This window comes from Phyllobates terribilis, unplaced genomic scaffold (assembly GCF_046119375.1).
Source record: "Phyllobates terribilis strain yellow unplaced genomic scaffold, ASM4611937v1 Scaffold_2__4_contigs__length_985480577, whole genome shotgun sequence".
Taxonomy (NCBI): domain Eukaryota; kingdom Metazoa; phylum Chordata; class Amphibia; order Anura; family Dendrobatidae; genus Phyllobates; species Phyllobates terribilis.
The window spans coordinates 299,503,034-299,525,876 of NW_027362762.1; the positions used below are offsets into that span (position 1 = coordinate 299,503,034).

At 45.3% G+C, this 22,843-nt stretch overlaps 1 protein-coding gene across 1 annotated transcript in view; it reads right to left on the bottom strand.

The window, feature by feature from the left end:
• The window catches only part of CLYBL (citramalyl-CoA lyase), a 460,951-nt gene extending 439,882 nt beyond the window's left edge, over window positions 1-21,069 (bottom strand). The window contains exon 1 of the mRNA XM_073670402.1: window positions 20,853-21,069. Within this exon, the coding sequence (XP_073526503.1) occupies window positions 20,853-20,896 (44 nt within the window). The 5' untranslated portion in view covers window positions 20,897-21,069. The remainder of the gene's footprint in view (window positions 1-20,852) is intronic.
• Window positions 21,070-22,843: the final 1,774 nt, after the last annotated feature.

The following is a 22,843-nucleotide window of genomic DNA, read 5'->3' on the forward strand; positions in this document are numbered from 1 at the left end:
AAGCACGTGTCCCAGAACATTAGCCGTGCCCTCAACAACGCAGTTACTGGGAAGGTCCACCTAACCACGGACCCGTGGACAAGTGCTTGTGGCCAGGGATGGTACATCTCGCTGATGGCATACTGGGTTAATATGGTGGAAGCAGGGATCCAGTCGGACCCTGGGACGGAACACGTCCTCTCGACGCCGAGGATTGGGAGCCCTGGGTCTATCAGGGTTGCCCACACATTCTACAGCTCCTGCACTTCCTCCTCCTCAGCCTCCATCTCCGAAATTACCATATCAGTCAGAAGCTGATAGCACTGCCTCGGCCAAGCGGCAACAGGCACTGCTGAAGCTAATATGCTTAGGTGACAAACCGCACAACGCTGCAGAGTTGTTGACAGCTGTAAAAGAGCAGGCAGATCTGTGGCTGTCACCGCTGAACCTACAGCCAGGCATGGTCGTGTGTGACAATGGTCGGAACCTGGTGGCGGATCTGAAGCTAAGCGAGCTCACAAACGTACCATGCCTGGCCCATGTGCTCAACCTAGTGGTTTAGCGGTTTCTCAAAACCTACCCGGATCTGCCTGAGCTGCTTGTCAAAGTACGCTGCGTGTGTGCCCATTTTTAAAAGTCACCTACAGCTTCCGCCGCCCTCGCCGTGCTTCAGCAGCATTTGAAGCTTCCAGATCACCGACAAGTGTGCGATGTCACCAAGTGTTGGAACTCAACGTTGCAGATGTTGGGAACGATTTGTAAGCAGCAGAGGGCAGTTGTTGAGTACCAGCTTCAACACTCCCATCGTTATTCAGGTCAGCCTCCGCACATAAGAGCTGATGAGTGGGCATGGATGTCAGACATCTGTGCTGTCCTCCGAGCCTCATCTCATCTCAACGCGGATTGAGTGGTAATGAGGAGGAGCAAGAGGAGGAGGAGAAACAGGAGCGGTTTTCTTGCGCTACAGACGGTACTACCCACACAACTGTCATACCGTCTGTTCAGCATGGATGACCTGAGGAAAGGGAGAATAAGGAGGAGAGTATGGACAGTCGTCCTCTTGGTCAGGACAGGGAAGACTTGGCTGTTACCAGTCTGGCACACATGGCTGACTTTATGTTCCTGTGCCTTTCCTGTGACCCTCGCGTTGTATGCATTTTGGCCTACAGTAATTACTGGTTGGTCACACTTCTAGACGCACGCTACAAGGAGAATCTCTCTTGCCCGCGACAGAGAGGTCTAGTAAAATGTTGCAGTACCAGAAGGCCACTATTGCGGAATTATTAGAAAAATTCCCATTTGAAAACGCTGGCGGCAGAGGTCACAGCTGCTTGGACAACCAATGAGTACAGGCAAGGGAGACACAAATACGATGCAGCAGAGGTGGGGGGAACACTGTCAAAAGGTGTGGGACAGTTTTCTCAGACCCTCACAGTGCTCAGGCCCTGATGCGCAAGGTACTCTATCAAGGAGGGTAAAGTTTTGGAAGATGCTGAAGGAGTACCCTGCCGACCGTACCAACGTCCTCTGTGATTCCTCTGTGCCTTATAACTATTGGGTATCCAAGCTAGACATGTGGCATGAACTGGCTCTCTATGGCTTTGAGGTCCTAGCCTGCCCTGCCACTAGCGTTTTGTCAGTGCGGGATTTTAGTGTCGCCGGGGGCATTATAACTGATTGGCGCATCCGCCTGTCAACTGAAAATGCTGACTCTTATAAAAATGAACAAGGGCTGGATTGGGCCAGACTTCTCACCATCGGATGATAGCAGCGGAATATAAAGTCAAATACCGTGGGCTTTTTTGGGGTCTATTCCCATGCACCTCTTCACACTCAGACATGAGTATACGCTTTCTGATTTTGTCTATTTTCTGTTGTCCTCCTCCTTCTCCACCACCATATCACCAGGTTGAACGTGATGCAACACCCACATCATTTTTTTAAAGGGTGTTGTTTATGATGCCAGTAGGACATTTTTTGAGACCTACCTCTAACATTCTACATGTTATACGGTATGTTCATGTATACCCCCCAGGGGTAAATGTTTTTCAGCCCATGCACTTAGTGCATGGGCATTAACAGTATAGGAGACCCACTCCTTAACAATGGTAACAATTTTTTAATGAGGACCTCCTCTACGTCTCTTCAAAAGGGGTATTGGAGTGCATCCAATTTTTTGGCAGCCCTTGCAGTCACTGCATGGGCATTACTACTATAGGAGACCCGCTCGTTTATAATGGGATTATTTTTTTAAACTGATGCCCTCCTCTATGTCTCTCCAAAGGTGTATTGGGGTTTTTCCAAAGTCTGGGCAGGCTTTGCAGTCACGGCATACGCAATAACAGTATAGGAGACCCGCTCCTTAATAATGGGAACAACAAAGCATAGTGTCACGCAAGGTGAGGGAAGGAACAAGTGTACAAGGACGGGAAGTGGGGGAAGGGAGCCCAACAACTAGGGAAAGGGGGGGGGGGAGAGACCTCTAGGCAGATCTAATATCACCCTGACTACCATATATAGGTTCCGCACCTAAAGCCGAGCAGGAAACTTAATCCCTGAATGTCCCTAGAGCTAGGCCTTAGGTAGGGAGGGGACGGGGTGAACACTATTCAGGCCCCATTGCAACTAAAGACAACAAGGTAAACAAACAAAGGGGATACACTTAGCTTGAGAAGACACCAGAGAAATAACACCAACTGTCCTCCAAGGGAAGTCCAAGAAGAAACTAGCCAACTACTAGTACTCGAGGAATGGACAGAGAAACAAAAACTCTAACAATAGTAATGGCAGCCTATAAAAATAGGCTTTGTGACTTTCAGAGTCCCTCTTTAATAAATAAAACAGGATGTGTCTGATCATGTCTCACATACCACATGGGCAGATAAGGTAGTAAAATATTAAAATGACATCTACTGGTGAATGTATTTTTCACCGTTGAAAGCAATGCAAAAGTGCAAAAACACATCACGTATGCTGTGAACATAGCCCAAGGTGTGGAGGAGCATTTTTTGTGTTTTTTTTTTTGCTTTATATACAAGTCATTACCTTGGAAAGAACATTGTTCACATAAGTGACCTGGGAGTCAAAAATGCTTCCAGGGGGTCTTCCCCATGCTGTTCCCATGTCATTTGGGCACTGTTTATATATCGATTTGACCAATTTTTAGGCCCCCTCCAGACCTCCTGGGAGGGCTGCCGGAAAAATGCTTGAGTTTCCCATTGACTTACGTTGGGCTCGTTGCTCAGGTCGAGCACCCGAGCATTACGATTTGCTCGTCCCGTGCAACGAACACCCAAGCATTTTAGTGCTCGTTCATCACTATTCACAATGCATTTTTTTTTTTCACAAGATTTTCCAATAATGCTGTAAAAATGCAGCAATTTTACTCCATTTTCAGAAAAACGAGGCTAAAAATAGTGAACACATTATTATCATCACGTGAACACAGCCTGTAACTAGTCACTGCTTCAGCACAGCCGACACTACAACCTCCACACAAAATGAAATTAGGAAGGGAGGATTTCTTGTATTACTTCTGTGCCATGCAAAAAAAAAAAAACAGTATTGATGGAGATGTGCATTGAGATAATCTTCAAAATGGTACATTGAATTAATTGAAATTAAATAATAAACAATTCTAACAATAGTATTATAGCAAAAGAATTTGTCTAGTTGCAGCTCACAATATCACACCTAACTTACACAAGGCTCCACTAGCGAAATAGATCCCCAATGTGACAACTACCAGGCATACACAAATGGTTCCTGAAATTATCCTGTAAGGAATTTGATACAAAAGATACAGTGATCAAATATTTAGTAATGTTGCGAAACAAAAGTTCTTTAAAAAGGACCAGGCCGCCTCCTGAATACTTGTTTTAGTAAACATTTGCATTTCTCATCAAAATAACAATTCTGGGGCATCACTTCTCCGCTTTCTACCCATTTGCTTTCTGGCAAATTTATATTAAAAAAAAAAAAGGCATTTGAAAGAAGGGAAGGAAAAAATTGGCCTGGCCATGAAGAGGTTACATGAGATGAAAGAAAAGAAATGAAAGCGGACTAGAGATCAGTCAACATACAGATATAAATGTTTTGTTTTCTGATGGAAATAGAAAGGGACCTGACCGCTTCCTCCAGTTCCATTGCACCATTTCTTGATCAATCAGTTTTATTTACTGAACATATATTATATATATTTTTGTGCATCAATGCGGTAAAAAAAAATGGAAACAAATTACAAGAAATCTGAAAGGAATCAATTTTAGCAATTTTCTAGGAAGAAAAAGATAAGAGTAAAATAAAGATCAATCAATTGTGAAGGCTAATAAAAGTAACAATCCATTGAATTGGCCACTGCCACAGCTGGAGATGTTTACCTTTGGCCTAATATTTTCTCTTAGTCTTATCAATTTTCCTCACCTCCGGTGTCACGCAATTATGACAAGAAATTGAAGGTAGTTGAGAACAATTCCAGCCTCCATTATCAGCTATAATCGAGCACTATTACCAGTAGTGGATCTGCCATATAGCAGCACTATCGGGAGATCCCCCTAGACACCTTACTGGCATGTAGATGCATTCAGGCAGCTTAGTGCTGATCCGCATCCTGCTGGGAGCCCACAGATAGCTTAGCAATATATATGTGCAATGATGGAGCTGCCACATTAAATCCTTGCTCTCCTGGTTATTTTCTAGGTTTTCCAACCCTATCCAGTGCAGACTCTTTCCTGTTATAATAATAGAGTAGGCCTATAAGAACTAGTTTAAATCTTAATTCCAGAGCAGCGCTCACCTACAAATTATTTGCCCAGAATTACAGTATGTTGATGAATAAAACAAAAATTCAGGTTCTTTATGAAAGCATCGTAGCATTGCAAATATGCAACATTTTAGACAAAAAATGTGAAGGGTCGGATGTTACTGGAGCGGAAAGAGCAAAAAAGACTCCACTCAGTGAGGACAGTCCAGGGTGCGGGCTGCCCAATGAAACCCATCATCTCACTCATGCATTGCAATGCATTATACCAGTGATTAGAGTAATAAAAGATTAAAGTCTCATAGAGAGACTAAGTTTTAAAAAAAAAAGTTACAAAATGAAAAAATAAAATGAAAAACAATTATACCAATAAATATGTATATTTATGTAAAGACATAATAAACAAAAATAAAAATATACAAATATTTGGTATCGCCACGTCCAGAACAACCCAATCTATAAGACTGTCACACTAGTTAATCCCTTCAGTGAACATCATAAAAAAATAAGCTTTTCATCAAATCACCAAAAAAGTGAAATAAAACATTAAATGTAAATAAAAATGTAACCGCTGTAAACGCCATCTTGTCCAGCAAAAAACAAGCTGCCATAAAACACAGTCAGCAGAGAAATAAAAAAGTTATAGCTCTCAGAATAGAGCGATGCAAAAACAATTCTCTCTTAATAAAACAGTTTTTATTGTGTAAAAGTGGCAAAATCTAAAAAAAATAATCTAAACGTGGTATGGCTGTAATTGTACTAACCCGAAGGACAAAGCTGTCTTATCACTTTAACCACACTGTGATCGGCATTAAAAAAAAATAAATAAATAAATCCCAAATTGCTGGTTTTTGTTCATTCTGCATCCCAAAAATCCAAATAGAAAGCCATCAAAAATGATGTGCCCGAAAATGGTACCAATAAAAATGTCAACTTGTCTCGCAAAAAACAAGCCCTCACATGACTGTCGGCAGAAGTAAAGACAGTTTATAGCACAAAAAATATGATGATGCAAAAAAAAATCATCTTTTAGTGTGTGATAGTAACCAAACATAAAAAAGTTATAAATTTGGTATCACTGTAATTGCGTCGACCAGAAAAATAAAGCTGGCTAATTACTTATACCTGCTGTTGATTTGTTCATTCTGCCTCCCAAACATCGCAGTAAGGCTTGGCTCACATTTATCCTGCTCTCTGCACTGAGCACTTACACCGCGGTTTCCATGTAAATCTCTCAAATACGTCATTCAGATGGAACCCCCGATGGAAGATTCCCTATAATGAGGCAGATGGAGGCACTGTGGACGCCATCTAGACCATGATCAGGGGTGTCTGTCTTTTTAACTGTGCATAAAAGTGCTGTCAGCTGTAGGATGGTAGGACAGCAGTCCGGCGCTTCAGGGATGGAGATATATGCTGACCCATCAAAGTGGTACAAAGTATAGATACCAGTGTTCACATGCATATAAACCTTGTTTCCTGCAGATATCAGCTCATCCATTTATATATGCTAATGTATGATATGTATAAGCTGCAATGGCGTCATGTGACCACAGGAGGTTACTGTTTCCTGACTACTCTCTGCTAAGTTTGTTTTTCAACGGAAATTGGTATCTAGGGGAGATGGCAAAAGTGGGCGAGTACAGCCGGAGACCCGCGTGAGGAGTGACGGTTGTCGGAGGAGTCCAGCCACGATTGTCTGGATGGATATACCCACGTTTGGAAAGGAAGTCCCTTCAGCTGCCTGCTAGCACCTGACGAGTCAGACCTGGGTCTGTAAGAGATTTAAGGCCCTCAGCATCATTGTAGAGGGTAACCGTGCACGTAACTACATTTTTTTGGCACCTAAACCAAAGTCTGATCAGAGGCCTGTATATAGCTAGTCAGTTGGTTAGACTGTGTTTTTGCACAGGCCAGAACTTTCCCCACTAACAGAGCCCGGGATCTTGTTGTTATTTTGACTTTTACTTTTTATTTTATGCTGGACTCCTGAGTATCTAGTATGGTGTAGCCGTACCTCATGTGCTATATAATTGAGTAGCTTTGAACCTTACGGACAGACTTGTTTTACATAGTAAGGTGCTTGAAAGGCACCTATGAACATTGCTATCGTAAAAGTCCCTGATCCAAAGTCCCGTTGGAGCAGCTGCTGTTAAAACGTAAATGTGTACACTAAGCGCTTTGGGGAGCCGGGATATTTAGAAATTATAAGATTGTAAACTGCTGTGTTGCACCGCGGGCAGCCCAGGCCTCGTATTCACTGAAATTGTTCCTGGTTCGAGTACTAATAGTTTTTATATGCCCTGTCATACAGCATAATCATCTCAACTCTTGGCTGAGTGTTTGGATTTGTATATGTTGCGGGTATAGTTTAATATAGCTCCCTCTTGATTCAGTAAAAACTTATTTTCTGGGGATAAACTGTCTGGGTCGTCTTCCTTGTCTGTGACTTCGTCGTATCCTGAGAACCCCCTCGGTACTCTGCTTACAATTTCAGCTTACACGGCCACAGTTTTGTACACTTCTAAAAAGAAGGAGACGCCTGAACAGAGGCCAAACGGAGTCCAGAGTAACTATGCTGCCTCATGGTTACTCATGGAGGGGCTAAACAAAATTTTTGTGGTAAAATGTTATTTTTTCTTCACTGTCCAGTGGTATAAAATTCTGTGACACACCCATGGTGTCAATATGATCACTGCACCAGTTGATAAATCAGTGAGAGGTAAAGTTTGTAAAATGGGGTCACTTATAGGAAGGGGTTCTGCAGTTTTGACATCCCAGGGGCTCTCCCAGTGAGTCATGGCACCCGCAAACCATAACAACAAAATCTGCACTATGATATGGCGCTTTTTCCCTTCTGAGCTTTGCACTGTGCCTCAAAAGTATTTCCTGATTACATGTAGGGTATTAGCACAGTCAGTAAAAATTGCACAACAAATTGTGAGGTCCGTTTTTCCTATTAGCCCTAAAAAAAATTAAATTTGGGGCTAAAACAACATTTTAGTGGTAAAATGTAATTATTCTTTTTTCATCGCCCAATGGCCAATATTCTGTGAGGCATATGTGGTGTCAACATGCTCACTGCACCCTAGAAAAATGTGTAGTTTGCAAAATTGGATCACTTATGGGGGGGGGGGGGTGGTCTGCTTTAGGATCTCTGCCAATGTAATATGACACCCTCAAATCATTCCAGCAAAATCTCCTCTCCAATATGTCGCTTCTTCCCTTCTGAGCTTTTCACTGTGCCTCAAAAGTAGTTTTTGACCACATATGGAGTATTGGTGTACTTAGGAGAAGTTGCATAACAAATTGTACCATTAATTTTCTCCCATTATTCTTTTTGAAAATTAAAAACGTATGGCCAAAGAAACATTTTAGTCGAAAAAAATTAAATTTTCCTTTTACTTGGCCAAATGTTATATAAATTATCTGAATCGCCTGAGGGTTAAAAATGCTCACTATACCACTAGATAAATTACTCAAGATGTAGGGTTTCCAAAATGAGGTCACTTGTGGGGGGGTATCTGCGGTTTTGGCATGCCAGGGGTCTTTAAATGTGATATGGCGTCCGCAATCTATTCCAGCCAAAATTGCACTGCAGAATTCAATTGGCACTCCTTCCATTCTTAGCCCTGCCGTGCGTCAAAACAGTAGTTTTCCACCACATGTACGGTATTGGCGTACTCAGGAAAAATTGCACAACAAATTGTATGGTCCATTTTCTTCTGTTGCTTCAGCCCCAAATTGTTCATTTTTACAAGGGCAACATTTTTGAAGGAAAACACCAAGGTTACTTACCGGTAGCCGGTTTTTCCAGAACCCATGACAGCACACCTGAGAGAGGATCCGCCCTTCAAGGACAGGAAACCATCTGAAATAAAAGGGCGGCACCTCTCCCCCGCTTCAGTTGGTTACAGAGCATTGAGAGGACCTCCATAAAAAAGAGTTAAACACAAATCCAACACCACATCAAATAACACCCAACACACGTGCACACCCATATGGTGAGAGAGAAGGGGGGGGGGATATACGGGTGCTGTCATGGGTTCTGGAAAAACCGGCTACTGGTAAGTAACCTTGGTGTTTTCCCTTCACCCATGACAGCACACCTGAGAGAATTTTGGAGAAAGAAACACCTTAGGGAGGGACCACCGCTTGTAGCACCCTTCTACCAAAGGTTAAGTCAGATTGGATCTATCCTACCTAACGGTAGTGTTTGAAAAAGGTAGATGGTGATGACCATGTAGCGGCCTTACAGATTTGATCTATCGATACCTCTGCCTTCTCTGCCCAGGAGGTAGCCACGGCCCTGGTGGAGTGAGCTTTGATGCCGTCCGGGATAGGGGTGTTACTTGTAGAGTAGGCTAAGCAAATGGCCTCACTAATCCATCTGGCTATAGTTGCTTTCGTCACCCCATACCCCTTCCTACTCCCCTGGAAGGCTACGAACAGGGATTAGCTATGCCTCCACTGGCTAGTTACCTTTATGTATTGTAATAGAGCCCTTCTAACATGAAGGTTATGAAACTTTTGCTCCCCTGGGTTCTTTGGGCTGTTTCAAAAGGAGGGCAGAACAATTTCCTGAGATCTATGAAACTTGAGCGCAACATTAGGAAGGTAGGCTGGATCAGGCCTCAATACTATTCTATCCTCAAATATTTGCGTATATGGAGGATTTATGGATAAGGCCTGTAAATCACTCACTCTACGGGCCGATGTTAAGGCTACCAAAATAATTGTTTGAGAGTTATGTATTTTGCGGATAACGCTTGAACTCTTGATCCTTTCTGATCTTCCTCACCACCAGAGGTATCATAGCTATTGGCGGGAATGCATAGGCCAACTTGAAGCTCCAAGGAATCTGGAGAGCATCTATTGCCAAAGGGTTTCCCCTTGGGTCTAGTGAGCAGAATTTCTCCACTTTCCTGTTGTTTTTGTCGGCGAACAAATCTATCTCTGGTAGACCCCACAGCTGTACTATCTGATGGAATACTCTGGGATTCAGGGCCCATTCCCCTTGTCTCAACTTGTTGCGGCTTAGGAAGTCTGCTTTCGCGTTGTCTATGCCTCGTATGTGTAGCGCTGTGAAAGGTAAAAGATTTTTCTCCGCTATTTGAAAAAGCCTGCCTACTGCTTCCAGAAGAGAATAAGATCTTGTTCCCCTCTGGTGGTTTATGTAGGCCACAGTGGTTCTGTTGTCCGACATAACCCGAACATGGCGACCCTGGAGTAAAGGGAGGAAGCCTTCTAAAGCGTTTCTCACCGCCCATAGCTCTTTTAGATTTGATGACCCCTTTCGCTCTAGGAATGTCCAAGGGCCTTGAATCATGTGATTTTCTAGGTGTGCACCCCACCCTGAGTTGCTTGCATCGGTCGTGATGATGTCTTGTACTGGCGTGTCCCACTGGACCCCCCGATATAAATTTGACCTGTCTGTCCACCACAAGAGGGTGTCCCTGGTTCGCAAGGAGAGATGTACCTTTCCTTCTAAATACCCTTTTAACAATCTTTGTGCTGACAAAATTTCCCACTGAAGGTTTCTTGTGTGCAATTGGGCCCACTTGACCGCCGGAATGCAAGATGTTAGAGTACCTAGCAGGGACATAGCCTTCCTTAAGGACATGTCTGGGGTGTGTATGGCTGCTGCCTGGATCCTTGCGGGCTCTAGCCTTGATTTTTGGGCATTGATCATCCAGCCTAAGTTCTCTGCAAGACAGCCATGACTTGATTCAGTTGTGAAATACAGTGGCTCTCTGAATTCCCCACTATAAGGAAGTCGTCCAGATATGGTATTATAACTGTATTCTGAATGCGGAGAAAGGCTGTTACCTCGGCTATCAGCTTGGTGAATACCCTTGGAGCAATCGACAACCCGAAGGGAAGGGCTTGGAACTGGAAGTGTCTGAGACTTCCTTGAATGTAAAGAGCAACCCTTAGATACTTTTGATGACCAGGGTGAATTGGGACGTGATAGTACGCGTCTTTGAGATCTATCACTGCCATAAAGCAATTGTGAAAAAGAAGCTTTATTGTTGAGTTTATTGACTCCATTTTGAACGTATGGTTGTTTACAACCGGTTGAGGCCCTTTAGATTTATAATAGTTCTGAATGAACCGTCCGTTTTTTTTATTAAAAAGAGAGGGGAATAAAATCCCCTTCCTTTTTGACTGACCGGAACCTCGCATAGCACTTGCTTGTTCAACAGGTTCAAGATCTCTGATTCTAGGGCCAGTTGTTCGTCTGGGGATTTTCTTACCGGAGTTATCACGAACGAGCGGTATGGCTGCTGAAGGGATTGAATCCTTAGTCCATCTCTCACTATGTTGAGGACCCAGGGACTGGAGGAAAGGTTTTCCCAGGCATGAAAAAAATGAGAAAGTCTCCCTCCAACTTGTGGCCTGGCGTCATTGTGGAGGCTTTTTGGAGGCAGCGGAGGGACCTCCGAACATATATCCAGACTCTTTTTTGTTCTTAAAATCCCACTTTCTTTTTTCTCCCGGGGGGCAACCTCTACTAAATTTCCCCCTCCGAAAATAGGTCTTTCTAGCATCCGCCGAAAACCCAGGGAACCTTCCATTTCTGTCACTTGCTTTCTCAAGGACATCGTCCAATTTTTTGCCAAAGAGAAAGTGGCCGTCACAGGGTATAGAACACAGTCTATACTTTGATTGTAAGTCCCCAGGACATCCCTTGAGCCACAGAGCTCGTCTAGCCGCGTTTGATAACCCAGCCGACCTAGCTGCCAGTTTTACTGAGTCAGCAGAGGTATCTGCTAGGAAGGCAGCTGCACCATGCAACATGGGGAGGCTGGCTAGAATTTTTTCCCTTGAGGTCTTTTTATTTTTCAGCTGATCTTCCAACTGCTGTAACCATATCATAAGGGAACGAGCGGTACATGTTCCTGCAATGGCCGGCTTTAGACCTCCTGCTGCGGATTCCCAGGCATGTTTTAAAAAGGTATCCGCCTTCTTGCCTAAAGGGTCTCTAAGTACCCCTTAGTCTTCAAGGGGGAGTGCAGATCTTTTTGATGATCTAGACACTGCAGCGTCAATTTTTGGCACCTTGTCCCAGTTCTCAGAGTCCTTTAGGTCAAAGGGATACTTTCTCTTTGAGGATGAAGGCAAGGTTCCTACTTTCTCAGGTTTCCTCCATTCTCTATCGATAAGTGCCTGGACCTTAGCATTCACCGGGAAGGTGCGTTTTTTTCTTTTCTTCTAACCCTGCAAACATGATATCTTCTAGGGACTTAACGGATTTATCTTCCTTTAACCCCATAGTGGTTCTGACGGCCTTTACCAATTTGTCTGTGTCTTCTATAGGGAAGCATGGTCTCCCCCCTCTATCGCTGTCCGAAGAGGAAGAGGATGAGGCTGAGGCCCCACTATGATACTGTCCATCCGATAATACAGAGGAGTCAGAGTCAGAAGAAGGATCAGATATGATTTTCCTTCTTTTTTTCAAAATAGTTTTAAGGGAGCTCTCTACCTCCGATCTGATAACCGATCTGAGGCTGGCTGCAAAATCCGGGGTACCCTCACAAATATTTTTTTTTAATGCAGTCCGAGCAGAGCTCCTTCTGCCAGTCTATTGCTAGTGGGCATTTGCATATGGCACATTCTCTGTTCCACTTCTTGGCGGTTACTTTCCTGGGTTCCTCCTGGTGATTTAAACACACAGTAGGAGCCCATTAGCAAATATATCTAGTGACATTCACAAAGATCACTCACCCACCACTGCGGATACCGGAATTGAAGGCTTTTTCAGGATACGCGACGTATCCCTCCTGGAGACCGTGGAGTCCTGAGAATCTTTACCCCTCTGACTCGGACGACTGCTGCTCCTTCCGCTGGACCCTCTAGACCGGCGATCAGACAGAGGTGGCGATGAAGGTGGTCGCGACTGTGGCCGTAGCGACAGCTGCTGTTGCTCCATGACAGACATTATGACGAGCAGCGTTCTGACCCCAGATGCTCCTCTTTATAGGGAGACGGGCGAAGTCAGCCACCTCCTGGTCCCTGCGGTCTCCTTTCCGGTAATTAGGCCCCTCCCCCTGGCGCCGTTCCTAGCAAACGCCGCCAGCGTTTTTGCCATGCCGGCCGGCATTACACAGGGCGCCGCCATGTTTTCCCTCGGCGCCGCCCCCGACGTCATCGGGCACGCCTTACCCAGCGTGCCCCGCACCATGACGTCCGAGGCACATGACCGCGGTCACATGGACGGCCGGGTGAGGGCGGCGCTGCGGTGTACGGAAGCCCAGGAGCTCTGCACCGCCCGTGCCAGCACGTGCGACAGGTCCCCGGGGAACCTGCGGACGGCTCTACCAGCACCTGAAGGCCGGCGCCACGGACAAAACAGCCCGCTCTTCCAGCGCCGGGAGAGGCCTGGGTAAGTTTTCTTCAGCATAACAGCAGCCTGATTATTTCATGAGGATTCCCATCAAGGACAGGAAACCAACTGAAGCGGGGGAGAGGTGCCGCCCTTTTATTTCAGATCGTTTCCTGTCCTTGAAGGGCGGATCCTCTCTCAGGTGTGCTGTCATGGGTGAAGGGAAAAATGTATTTTTTCATTTTATCGCCTCAACATTATAAAATTCTGTGAACCACCTGTGGGTTCAAGGTGCTCACAACACCTATAGATAAGTTCCTTGAGGGATGTAGTTTCCAAAATGGGGTCAACTGTAAGGGGTTTCCACTGTTTAGGCACATCACGAGCTCTCCAAACGCAACATGGTGTCCAGTATCTATTCCAGCCAATTTTGCACTCCAAAAGTCAAATGGTGCTCATTACCTTTCGAGCCCTGCTGTGAGCCCAAACAGTATCGGTGTACCCAGGAGAAATTGCACAATAAATTGTATGGTCAATTATCTCCTGTTACCCTTGTAAAAATGAAAACTTTGGGGCAAAAATAATATTTTTGTGTAAAAAAGTTAAATTTTCATTTATTTCTTCAACACTGCTTTAATTCTGTGAAGCAAATGAACGGTTAATAGACTTATTGAATGTGTTTTTGAGCATTTTTAGGGGTGCAGGTTTTAAAATGGTGTCACTTTTGAGTATTTTCTGTCATATAGGCCCCTCTATTGTCCTCATACTAAACATATATCGCACCCGCAGAGGCATAAAGAGAAAGAGGAATTGTCCAATTATGCGTCACTCTGATATGTCCAATATTCTCTCTGTAGGTCCTTTCTGAAGTGCTATGGAATACGCTGGCGCTATATATATGATCATCATTATTATTACAACGTATTTTGGTTTTGTGCTAAAAGCCGAAGTCTTAAAAGATAGTAAAACTGGAACTCCACAAGGCAGGAGGCCTGTTCACGGTCAGTCGAAATGTACACTGGAAACTAATCACATCGCATTGTCAGAGATAGCACAACAACAAGTTTTCAGATCTGTTCCTCCATTGTCATCGTATAGGTTACTGAGACTCATCTGGGGACAAGCTAAAAGAAACAGCAAGTGCACACAGCTCAATCGTGTAACATTAGGTCACGTACAGCTGATACTTTTTTTGTGACTTAGGAAGTGGATTCTTGTAGCCACAGTTGGTTAGATGTTGGCTGGAATGAGGCAAAGAGTCTAAAAGATCCCTTGGTTTTCAACTTTAACCCCTGCAAGAAAGAATTTTACTGCAGAGTGCTCCCTAGGCCTTGGCCCTCAGAAAAGTCACCAGTTGCCAACTGGATGAAGCAGCGATGACCGGACAGAACGAGATAATCTGTGACAGACCAGTACAGAACGTGTGCAGGACCAGAAGTTTACAGCTGAAGCGTGTGTCCAAGAGCTCAAACCTGAAACAGAGGGACCAGAGGAATGGCCAAGTGCAGGCGCCAGGAATACAAAGCCCAGGAGAGATGCCAGGAGCTGGAATCAGGTACACGAAGACCAGAGACAAACCAAGAACAGCATAGAAGATGGGAAGATTAGGCACTGGGTGCAGAGAGCAGCAGGGGTGGAGGATCCCCCGTTATGGATACAGAGTACCTAGCTGAGCCATGTTAACCTCCTAACTCCCAACACTGAAAGCTCAGATCCTGCTGTTTGGGTTCTAAGACCATTTGATGAAACTCATAGTTATCGGCCGCACTTTGGCTTTATGTGGCATATGTTGAGCCATGAGGCCATTTGAACATGATAACTACATGCTGTTCATCTTTATACCCGAGTCCTGGGAGACTCAATGTCATATAGAATAGGCTGTAGTAACTGCACTTCTCCAGATTTCTGTGCTGATGAGACCGGTCTGGATTTCCCTTGTCAGTATGACGTGTCTTCACGCAGGCTGGAAATCTCAGCACCAATCAGACAATGCCAAAATGAGCAAGCTTAAAAGGAAACCGGGCAGCATAAAATACAGACCGGCATCTTCAATACAGTGAGTGCTGTTTTTTTTGTGAAAAGCATTTGGCCGAGGCTGCTGTTAACTAGAGCTGGATCCTACCTGCTTTTTAATTCAGTAAGCCTTGACTTATCAGCAGAAATAAAACCATAAAGCGTGAAGGACAACGTCTAATTATTTATTTTACCTACATAAATACTGGAATAATTCTATACGGTTGTGCCGTCAAGTGTTTCATTGTACCAGTAACTCCATACAGCAGCCTGACAAGTAACATTTTTCCGAAGCTGATCTGTGTCTCTCTATCATGGGTCATGGGTGCAGCTAGAAGATGTAAGCATTAGTCCACAACTAAATCTCACATAAGACGTACCCAAACCAGGCCTATCACCGAGGGACACCAATGCTGCCGCCACCTATGCGGCAAAGTCCTAGCGCCGCGCACACAACAAAATCACTGGTAACACCAGCACTCTGGCAGGTAACAAAAGATGCAAGTTATTCCATACCGAGGTATTTTGGGGTACTACTTAGCATGGCAAAGCACTTGATACTTAGCATGGCAAAGCACTTGATACTTAGCATGGCAAAGCACTTGATACTTAGTATGGCAAAGCAGTTGAGTCCACCTTAGTACCCAATTGTTTTCTCCATCATCCTATAGCCAGAGCTGTCAATTCAGTCTACGATTTTAGCATCACTTGGAAAAGTGCTTGACAACTTGGTCACAAGTCCGGCATGGATTTATATAGTGTGACAAAGTTAACAGTTAAAAAAAGAATAAAAATGGTAAAAAAAAAAAAAAAAAAAAACAAAAAAAAAAAAAAAAACATTATACTCACCTTCCGATGGCCCCGGTCTCCTCTGGTACGTCCGGTGTCTTGGGCGGCTCGCGGCGGTGTAAAAGGACCTTCCATGACGTCAGTTAGTGATGTGACAGGTCACGCGACCGCCGACGTCTGCAGTCACGTGACCTGTCAAATGACTAAATAACGTCATGGAAGGTCCTCATACACCATTGCGAGCCACCGGGGAGCCAGGACGCACTGGAGAGAAGACCGCGGGCCATCAGAAGGTGAGTATAATGTTTATTTTTTATTTTAAATTCTTTTTTTTTACAGGTACTATGGTACCCGAGTCCGGAGGAGAGTCTCCTCTTCTCCAGACCCGGGTACCATCCGCACATTGAATCGCAGAATATCCGCATGTGCACATGTAGTCATGTGGATATTAAGCGATGGAAGTCGATTCCGCAAAATTAATGGTAGTGCTGCGGATTTTTCCGCAATGATAATCCGCAGCGTAAATTTCCGCAGCATGTGCACAGCACATGCGGATTATCATTGGGAGACATTGCAGACCTTCTACCAAGCGTTTTTCAAGCATTTCCACAGCGGAATTGCCGATGCGGAAACACTTAAAAAACGCATCGTGGGCATGCAGCTTAAGGTTCAGCTTACATTTATCCTGCGCACTCCGCTGAGCGCTTATATCGGGGTTTTCATGTAAATTCCAAAAAATACGATTCAGACAAAACCCGCAATGGAAAAACTCACTATAATGAATCAGATGGAGTCACTTTGGACTGGTCTCTATTCCAGCAGTGTCCCATCATTTTAGTAGTCTTTTTAGTGCAGAAGTGTGTGCAACCACAGATCTGTACACGCCTAAAAACATGCAGACCACCAGATGCCAAACTGAGCCCAAAGTGTCTCCATCTGCCTCATTATGGTGGATGGTTTCGTCGGGGGTTTTGTCTGAATCGTGTTTTTGTGGGATTTATATGGAAACCCCAACGTAAGTGCTCAGCGTATAACACGAAAATGTGATCCAGCCTTATACTGAAAGCAATAAAAAAAAATTGTTATGTACCCCAAAATGTTACCAACAAAAACCCAAACTTATCCCGCTCAAAAGCAGCCCCCACTCAGGTCCGTTATGTGTCACTGGAACTATAGTGGGTCCTACGTTACTGTGCTCCCAAATCCAAATGCGCCCTCTTTCTGAGCCCCATTGTGCCTAAACCGCAGTAAGCGATGCTTGGCATTATTGTAGTGGGGAGAGACCAATTAACAATTTATGGGGTGCGAGTCTACACAAGCACAAGCTAGGAACAATGTATGGGGGAGCTACAATATATAGGGCGCTACACTTTATGGGGGCACAATGTATGGGCACTAAACTGGCATATATGCAATTCTCCCGAATAAAGCAGTGTAGATGTTACATAATAGTCACAGCAGCCGTAGATTAATTCATTGAGGGGTGTAATTTCTACAATGGGGGTAACTTTTGTTTTTTTTCTGCTGTTCTGGCACCTTTGGGCTCCGCAAATGTCACCCGCAAACTATTCTACCAAAATCTGTGCTCCAAAAGCCAAATAGAGCTCCTGCCTTCTCAGCCCTGATGTGTGTCCTAACAGTAGTTTTTAACAACATGTAGGGCATCATAGCGTTCAAGAGAAATTGTGTAATAAGTTTTGGGGTCCAGTTTCATCTTTTAACCCTTGTGTAACTGACAAATTTACAGCTGCTAAAAAAATTACAATTTTACAACTAAAATGTTATATTTCCACGTCCTATTGTTAGAAAATTCTGTGAGGCACCAGTGGGTACAAAATACTCACTACACCCCTAGATGAATTAGGCAGTGAAGTTTCCAATATGGGGTCACTTGTGGGGGTTTCTGCTGATCTGGCACCTCAGGGGCTCGGCTAACGGAGCCCACAATCTGTTCAAACGGAATCTGTGTTCTAAAAGCCAAGTAGCGCTCCTGCCCATCCGACCCCTGCTGTGTGCTCAAACAGTAGTGTACAGCCACATATGGGGTACTGCCACATTCGGGAGAAATTGCATAACAAATTGTGGGGTAATTTTTCTCCTATTACCCCTTGTGTGATTTAAAACTTTGAAGCTAAAGTAAAATTTTAGCAGAAAAATCCCAAGTTTTTCAATTTCACAGGCCAATCTTATAAAATTCTGTGATGTAGTTTGTGGGTAAAAATGCTCATCACACCAATAGTTGAATTCATTATGGGGTTTAGTTTGCCACTTCGGGTCACTTGAGGGTGTTTCTGCTTTTTTTGGCACCTTAGGGGCTCCGCAAATGCAATATGGTATCAAAATTTGCATTCCAAAAATGAAATAGCGCTCTTTGCTTTCTGAGTTTTGCCATGTGCCCAAACATTAGTTTTTGACCACATATGGGGTATCACTGTGTTTGGGAGAAACTGCATAACACATTATGGGGTCCATTTTCTTCTACTACTCCTAGTGTAAATTATAAATTTGCTGCTAAAACAGTATTTTAGTGGAAAAAATGAATTTTTTTGTTTTCACATCTAAATGTTATAAAGTTTTGTAAATCACCTGTAGATTAAAAATGCTCAGTACAACCTTAGATGAATTGCTTGAGGGGTCTAGTTTCAATCTGGGGTCAATCATGGGGGTTTTCTGCTGTTTTGGCATGTCAGGGGGTCAGCAAATGTGACATGACATTCACAATCCATTACAGGCAAATTTACGATCCAAAGATCAAATAGTGCTGCCACGTGCCCAAACAGAAGTTTCTTGACCACATATGGGGCATCAGCACGTTCAGAGATTGTGTAACAAATTGTGAGCTGTTTTCTCCATTGTGAAAATTATAAATTTGAGACTAAAAACTATATTTTCATATCTGCATTTTACGTTCTATGAAGCACCCTAAATGGGGTCACTTGTGGGGGTTTCTGCTGTTTTGGTACCTCGGGGTCTCTGAAAATGAGACATGGTGTCTGCAATCGATTCCAGACAAATTTACATTCCAAATACCAAATGTCGCTTCTTCCTTTCCGAGTCCAAACAGAACTTTTTGACTACATTTAGGGTTTCGCCACACTCTGAAGAAAGTGGGTAACAAACTGTGGGGTCCACTTTTTCATGCAAAAGTGAAACATTAGGGGCTAAAGAAACATTTTCATGAACAAAAGTCTAGAAAACCCTATATTCTGGGCTGGGGACACTGCTGTGCTATCTCTGGTTATGGGGGAGCTCTGATCATAAGTCTAGAGGACCCTATATTCTGGGCTGAGGACATTGCTGTGCTGTCTCTGGTTATGGGGGCACTCGGATCATAAGTATAGAGGACCCTATATTCTGGGCTGGGAACACTGCTGTGCTGTCTCTGGTTATGGGGGCGCTCTGATCATACGTCTCAAGGACCCTATAGTCTGGGCTGGGGCACTGCTGTGCTGTCTCTGGTTATGGGGGCGCTCTGATCATACGTCTCAAGGACCCTATAGTCTGGGCTGGGGACACTGCTGTGCTGTCTCTGGTTATGGGGACACTCTGATCATAAGTCTAGAGGACCCTATATTCTGGGCTGAGGACATTGCTGTGCTGTCTCTGGTTATGGGGGCACTCGGATCATAAGTATAGAGGACCCTATATTCTGGGCTGGGAACACTGCTGTGCTGTCTCTGGTTATGGGGGCGCTCTGATCATACGTCTCAAGGACCCTATAGTCTGGGCTGGGGCACTGTTGTGCTGTCTCTGGTTATGAGGGCGCTCTGATCATACGTCTCAAGGACCCTATAGTCTGGGCTGGGGACACTGCTGTGCTGTCTCTGGTTATGGGGACACTCTGATCATAAGTCTAGCGGACCCTATATTCTGGGCTGGGGACACTGCTGTGCTGTCTCTGGTTATGAGAGCGCTCTGATCATAAGTCTTGCGGACCCTATATTCTGGGCTGGGGACACTGCTGTGCAGTCTCTGGTTATGGGGGCACTCGGATCATAAGTATAGAGGACCCTATATTCTGGGCTGGCAACACTGCTGTGCTGTCTCTGGTTATGGGGGCGCTCTGATCATACGTCTCAAGGACCCTATAGTCTGGGCTGGGGCACTGCTGTGCTGTCTCTGGTTATGGGGGCGCTCTGATCATACGTCTCAAGGACCCTATAGTCTGGGCTGGGGACACTGCTGTGCTGTCTCTGGTTATGGGGACACTCTGATCAAAAGTCTAGAGGACCCTATATTCTGGGCTGAGGACATTGCTGTGCTGTCTCTGGTTATGGGGGCACTCGGATCATAAGTATAGAGGACCCTATATTCTGGGCTGGGAACACTGCTGTGCTGTCTCTGGTTATGGGGGCGCTCTGATCATACGTCTCAAGGACCCTATAGTCTGGGCTGGGGCACTGCTGTGCTGTCTCTGGTTATGAGGGCGCTCTGATCATACGTCTCAAGGACCCTATAGTCTGGGCTGGGGACACTGCTGTGCTGTCTCTGGTTATGGGGACACTCTGATCATAAGTCTAGCGGACCCTATATTCTGGGCTGGGGACACTGCTGTGCAGTCTCTGGTTATGAGAGCGCTCTGATCATAAGTCTTGCGGACCCTATATTCTGGGCTGGGGACACTGCTGTGCAGTCTCTGGTTATGGGGGCACTCTGATCATACATCTCAAGGACCCTATAGTCTGGGCTGGGGACACTGCTGCGCAGTCACTGGTTATAGGGGCACTCTGATCCTAGTAGTCATACAGGGTCCTCTAGACTATTAACATCTGGATGAGATTAGATTTCGCCTCAGGTGGCTGATAGCAGAGAACAACAGAACACAGATGAGAAGTGAAGGTGGACACAGGGGCTGGTGCAGGGTAACACAACACCCACTCCACACGTCTCTTCCGCCCACGCTTGTGACACGAGTGGTGCGGTCACGGACGGTTCTCAGTGTGTCACTTCCGCTCCCTCCCCGCCCGGCATGCAGCAGTCACTCACAGTGTCACCCTGCAGCTGAGCGCCAGGCCGTGCAGCGCCGCCATCTCCGCCTGCAGTCACCAGCGCTGGCCGGAGCCGGGTCGTAGGTGTCGCCGTCTGTTCTGCTGGATCTCGTGTAGGAAACTGACGACAACTTGTAGCAAAGTATCCTGGGAGTTGTAGTGTCACTGCAGCAGTACAGCTGACAGCCGGGTCACGTGACAGCTGGGCGCGGGTAACTTGCAGGTCACGTGACTCGTGCTCGCAGACTGCTGGGGAGGTAGGTCGGTTGCTATGGGATACTGCACTGTTGTGTATAAGGCCCAGTGTTTCCTTACCATAGAGGAAGTGATAGGTGTGTGCTGAAAGCAGTCCCCAGTCCACCTTCCCCATCTCATGGCGCTGTTCACACGTGTTCAGACTGGCTGTCTGATCCGTTTTTAGAGGGAAAAAAAAAAAAAAGCAATACCAAAAACTGTAATGCAGTATAACTGAGGAAAACAAGCGCCGAGGGTCCCAGTGATCACTCTGGGGTCTGGTTTAGGAATGGATGAAAAAATTCTGCACAATTAGTTTTTTTCTTTCATTCTATAAAGATAACAGCCCCCGGAGTAATGGTCAGGCCCTGCCCCCATGTCCATCACTGATGCCGTTAGCTGCTCCTATATATAGTAGTGTTATATGGTGTGAATGACTCGCACCCTCAGCAACAGCGCTGCGCCCAGTGATTGGCTGCAGCAGTCACGTGCTGTAATTGTGACACCCCACTGCAGCCCATCAGCAAACACCGAGCAGTGGCAGAAAGGCAGTGCGGGACTTGTATGTAGGGCTGTGTGCACATGGCGGCTTTTTCAGGAAGATTCCGGTCAGAAGGTCATTGAAAAAGCATCGCATAACATCAGCGTTACACAGCAATGTCAGAACCACTGCACGTTCCGGATTATGTCCCGTCCTTTAACCGCTCAAATTTCAGACGACCTGAAGTGACGACCTGCAGCCTGCATGTGACACAATGTCGTCACTCTCTGACAACAGCAGCACCAACAGCATCGGGACGGTTTTACTTTAATTCGGGTCCAGAATTGATTACGCTGGGGCTGGCTAGTAGCGAATAATCCCTTTAACCCCTTGCTCATGTATCATAGGGACCTGTATAAGGGACTCCTGTCTGCCCTATGTAACAGTAAGAGCAGATCCCGATTTTGAGGCCTCGGCCCTATGCTGTATTACAAACAATTTACCATGGCAGTCACTACAGTAGAAGTTTGTGTACACACTGGGTGGAGACGGTGCCAATTTTTTTTGGGGCAAAGTATTACACAAAGCAAAAAGCAACCCCTATGGCCTGCAAAAAAAAATCCACATGGAAAGTGACCAGCGATGGGGATTTTCCCTTCGTTGTATGTAATTTGTGTAGGACATTTCCTCTTTACCTGCAGATTGTGTTGACTGTAGAGGGACCGGACGATCCACACATCGGTGGGGCATTGCCTGGTCCTCTGCTCGTTTCTAGAAAACTCCTGTGACTATAGTCACCCCAAAAGACTCAGGTGTAAAGAGATCAGAGCACCACTGAGGCCCAGGGGAGATGATCGAGAACGATCGCAACATTTGGAAGGTTGTGAGAGGGAGTGAGCTTCCTCCCTCTCCCCCATGACAAAATCACCAAAGGTTGTCATGGCTCCCAGAGGTCAAACAAGCACGGGCTGGGTACAATGTACAGGAACTACACTGGCATATTTTATTTTCACTTAGCAACATCCATTGGTGCTCGTTTCAGGAAAACACCAATGGAATCAAAATCATCAGTACATCTGTAGATAAATTTTACAAATTGGAGTCAATTGAGGGGGATTCTGCCCTTTTGGCACTCAGCGGCTCTGTACATGGAGTCTGCAAACTATTCTATGAAAATTTGTTCTCCAGGAGTCAAACAGCGCTGCGTCCCTCCGGAGTCTGGCCGTGTGGCCAAACAGTACTGTACAGCCACATATGAGGTATTGCCTCGTGCA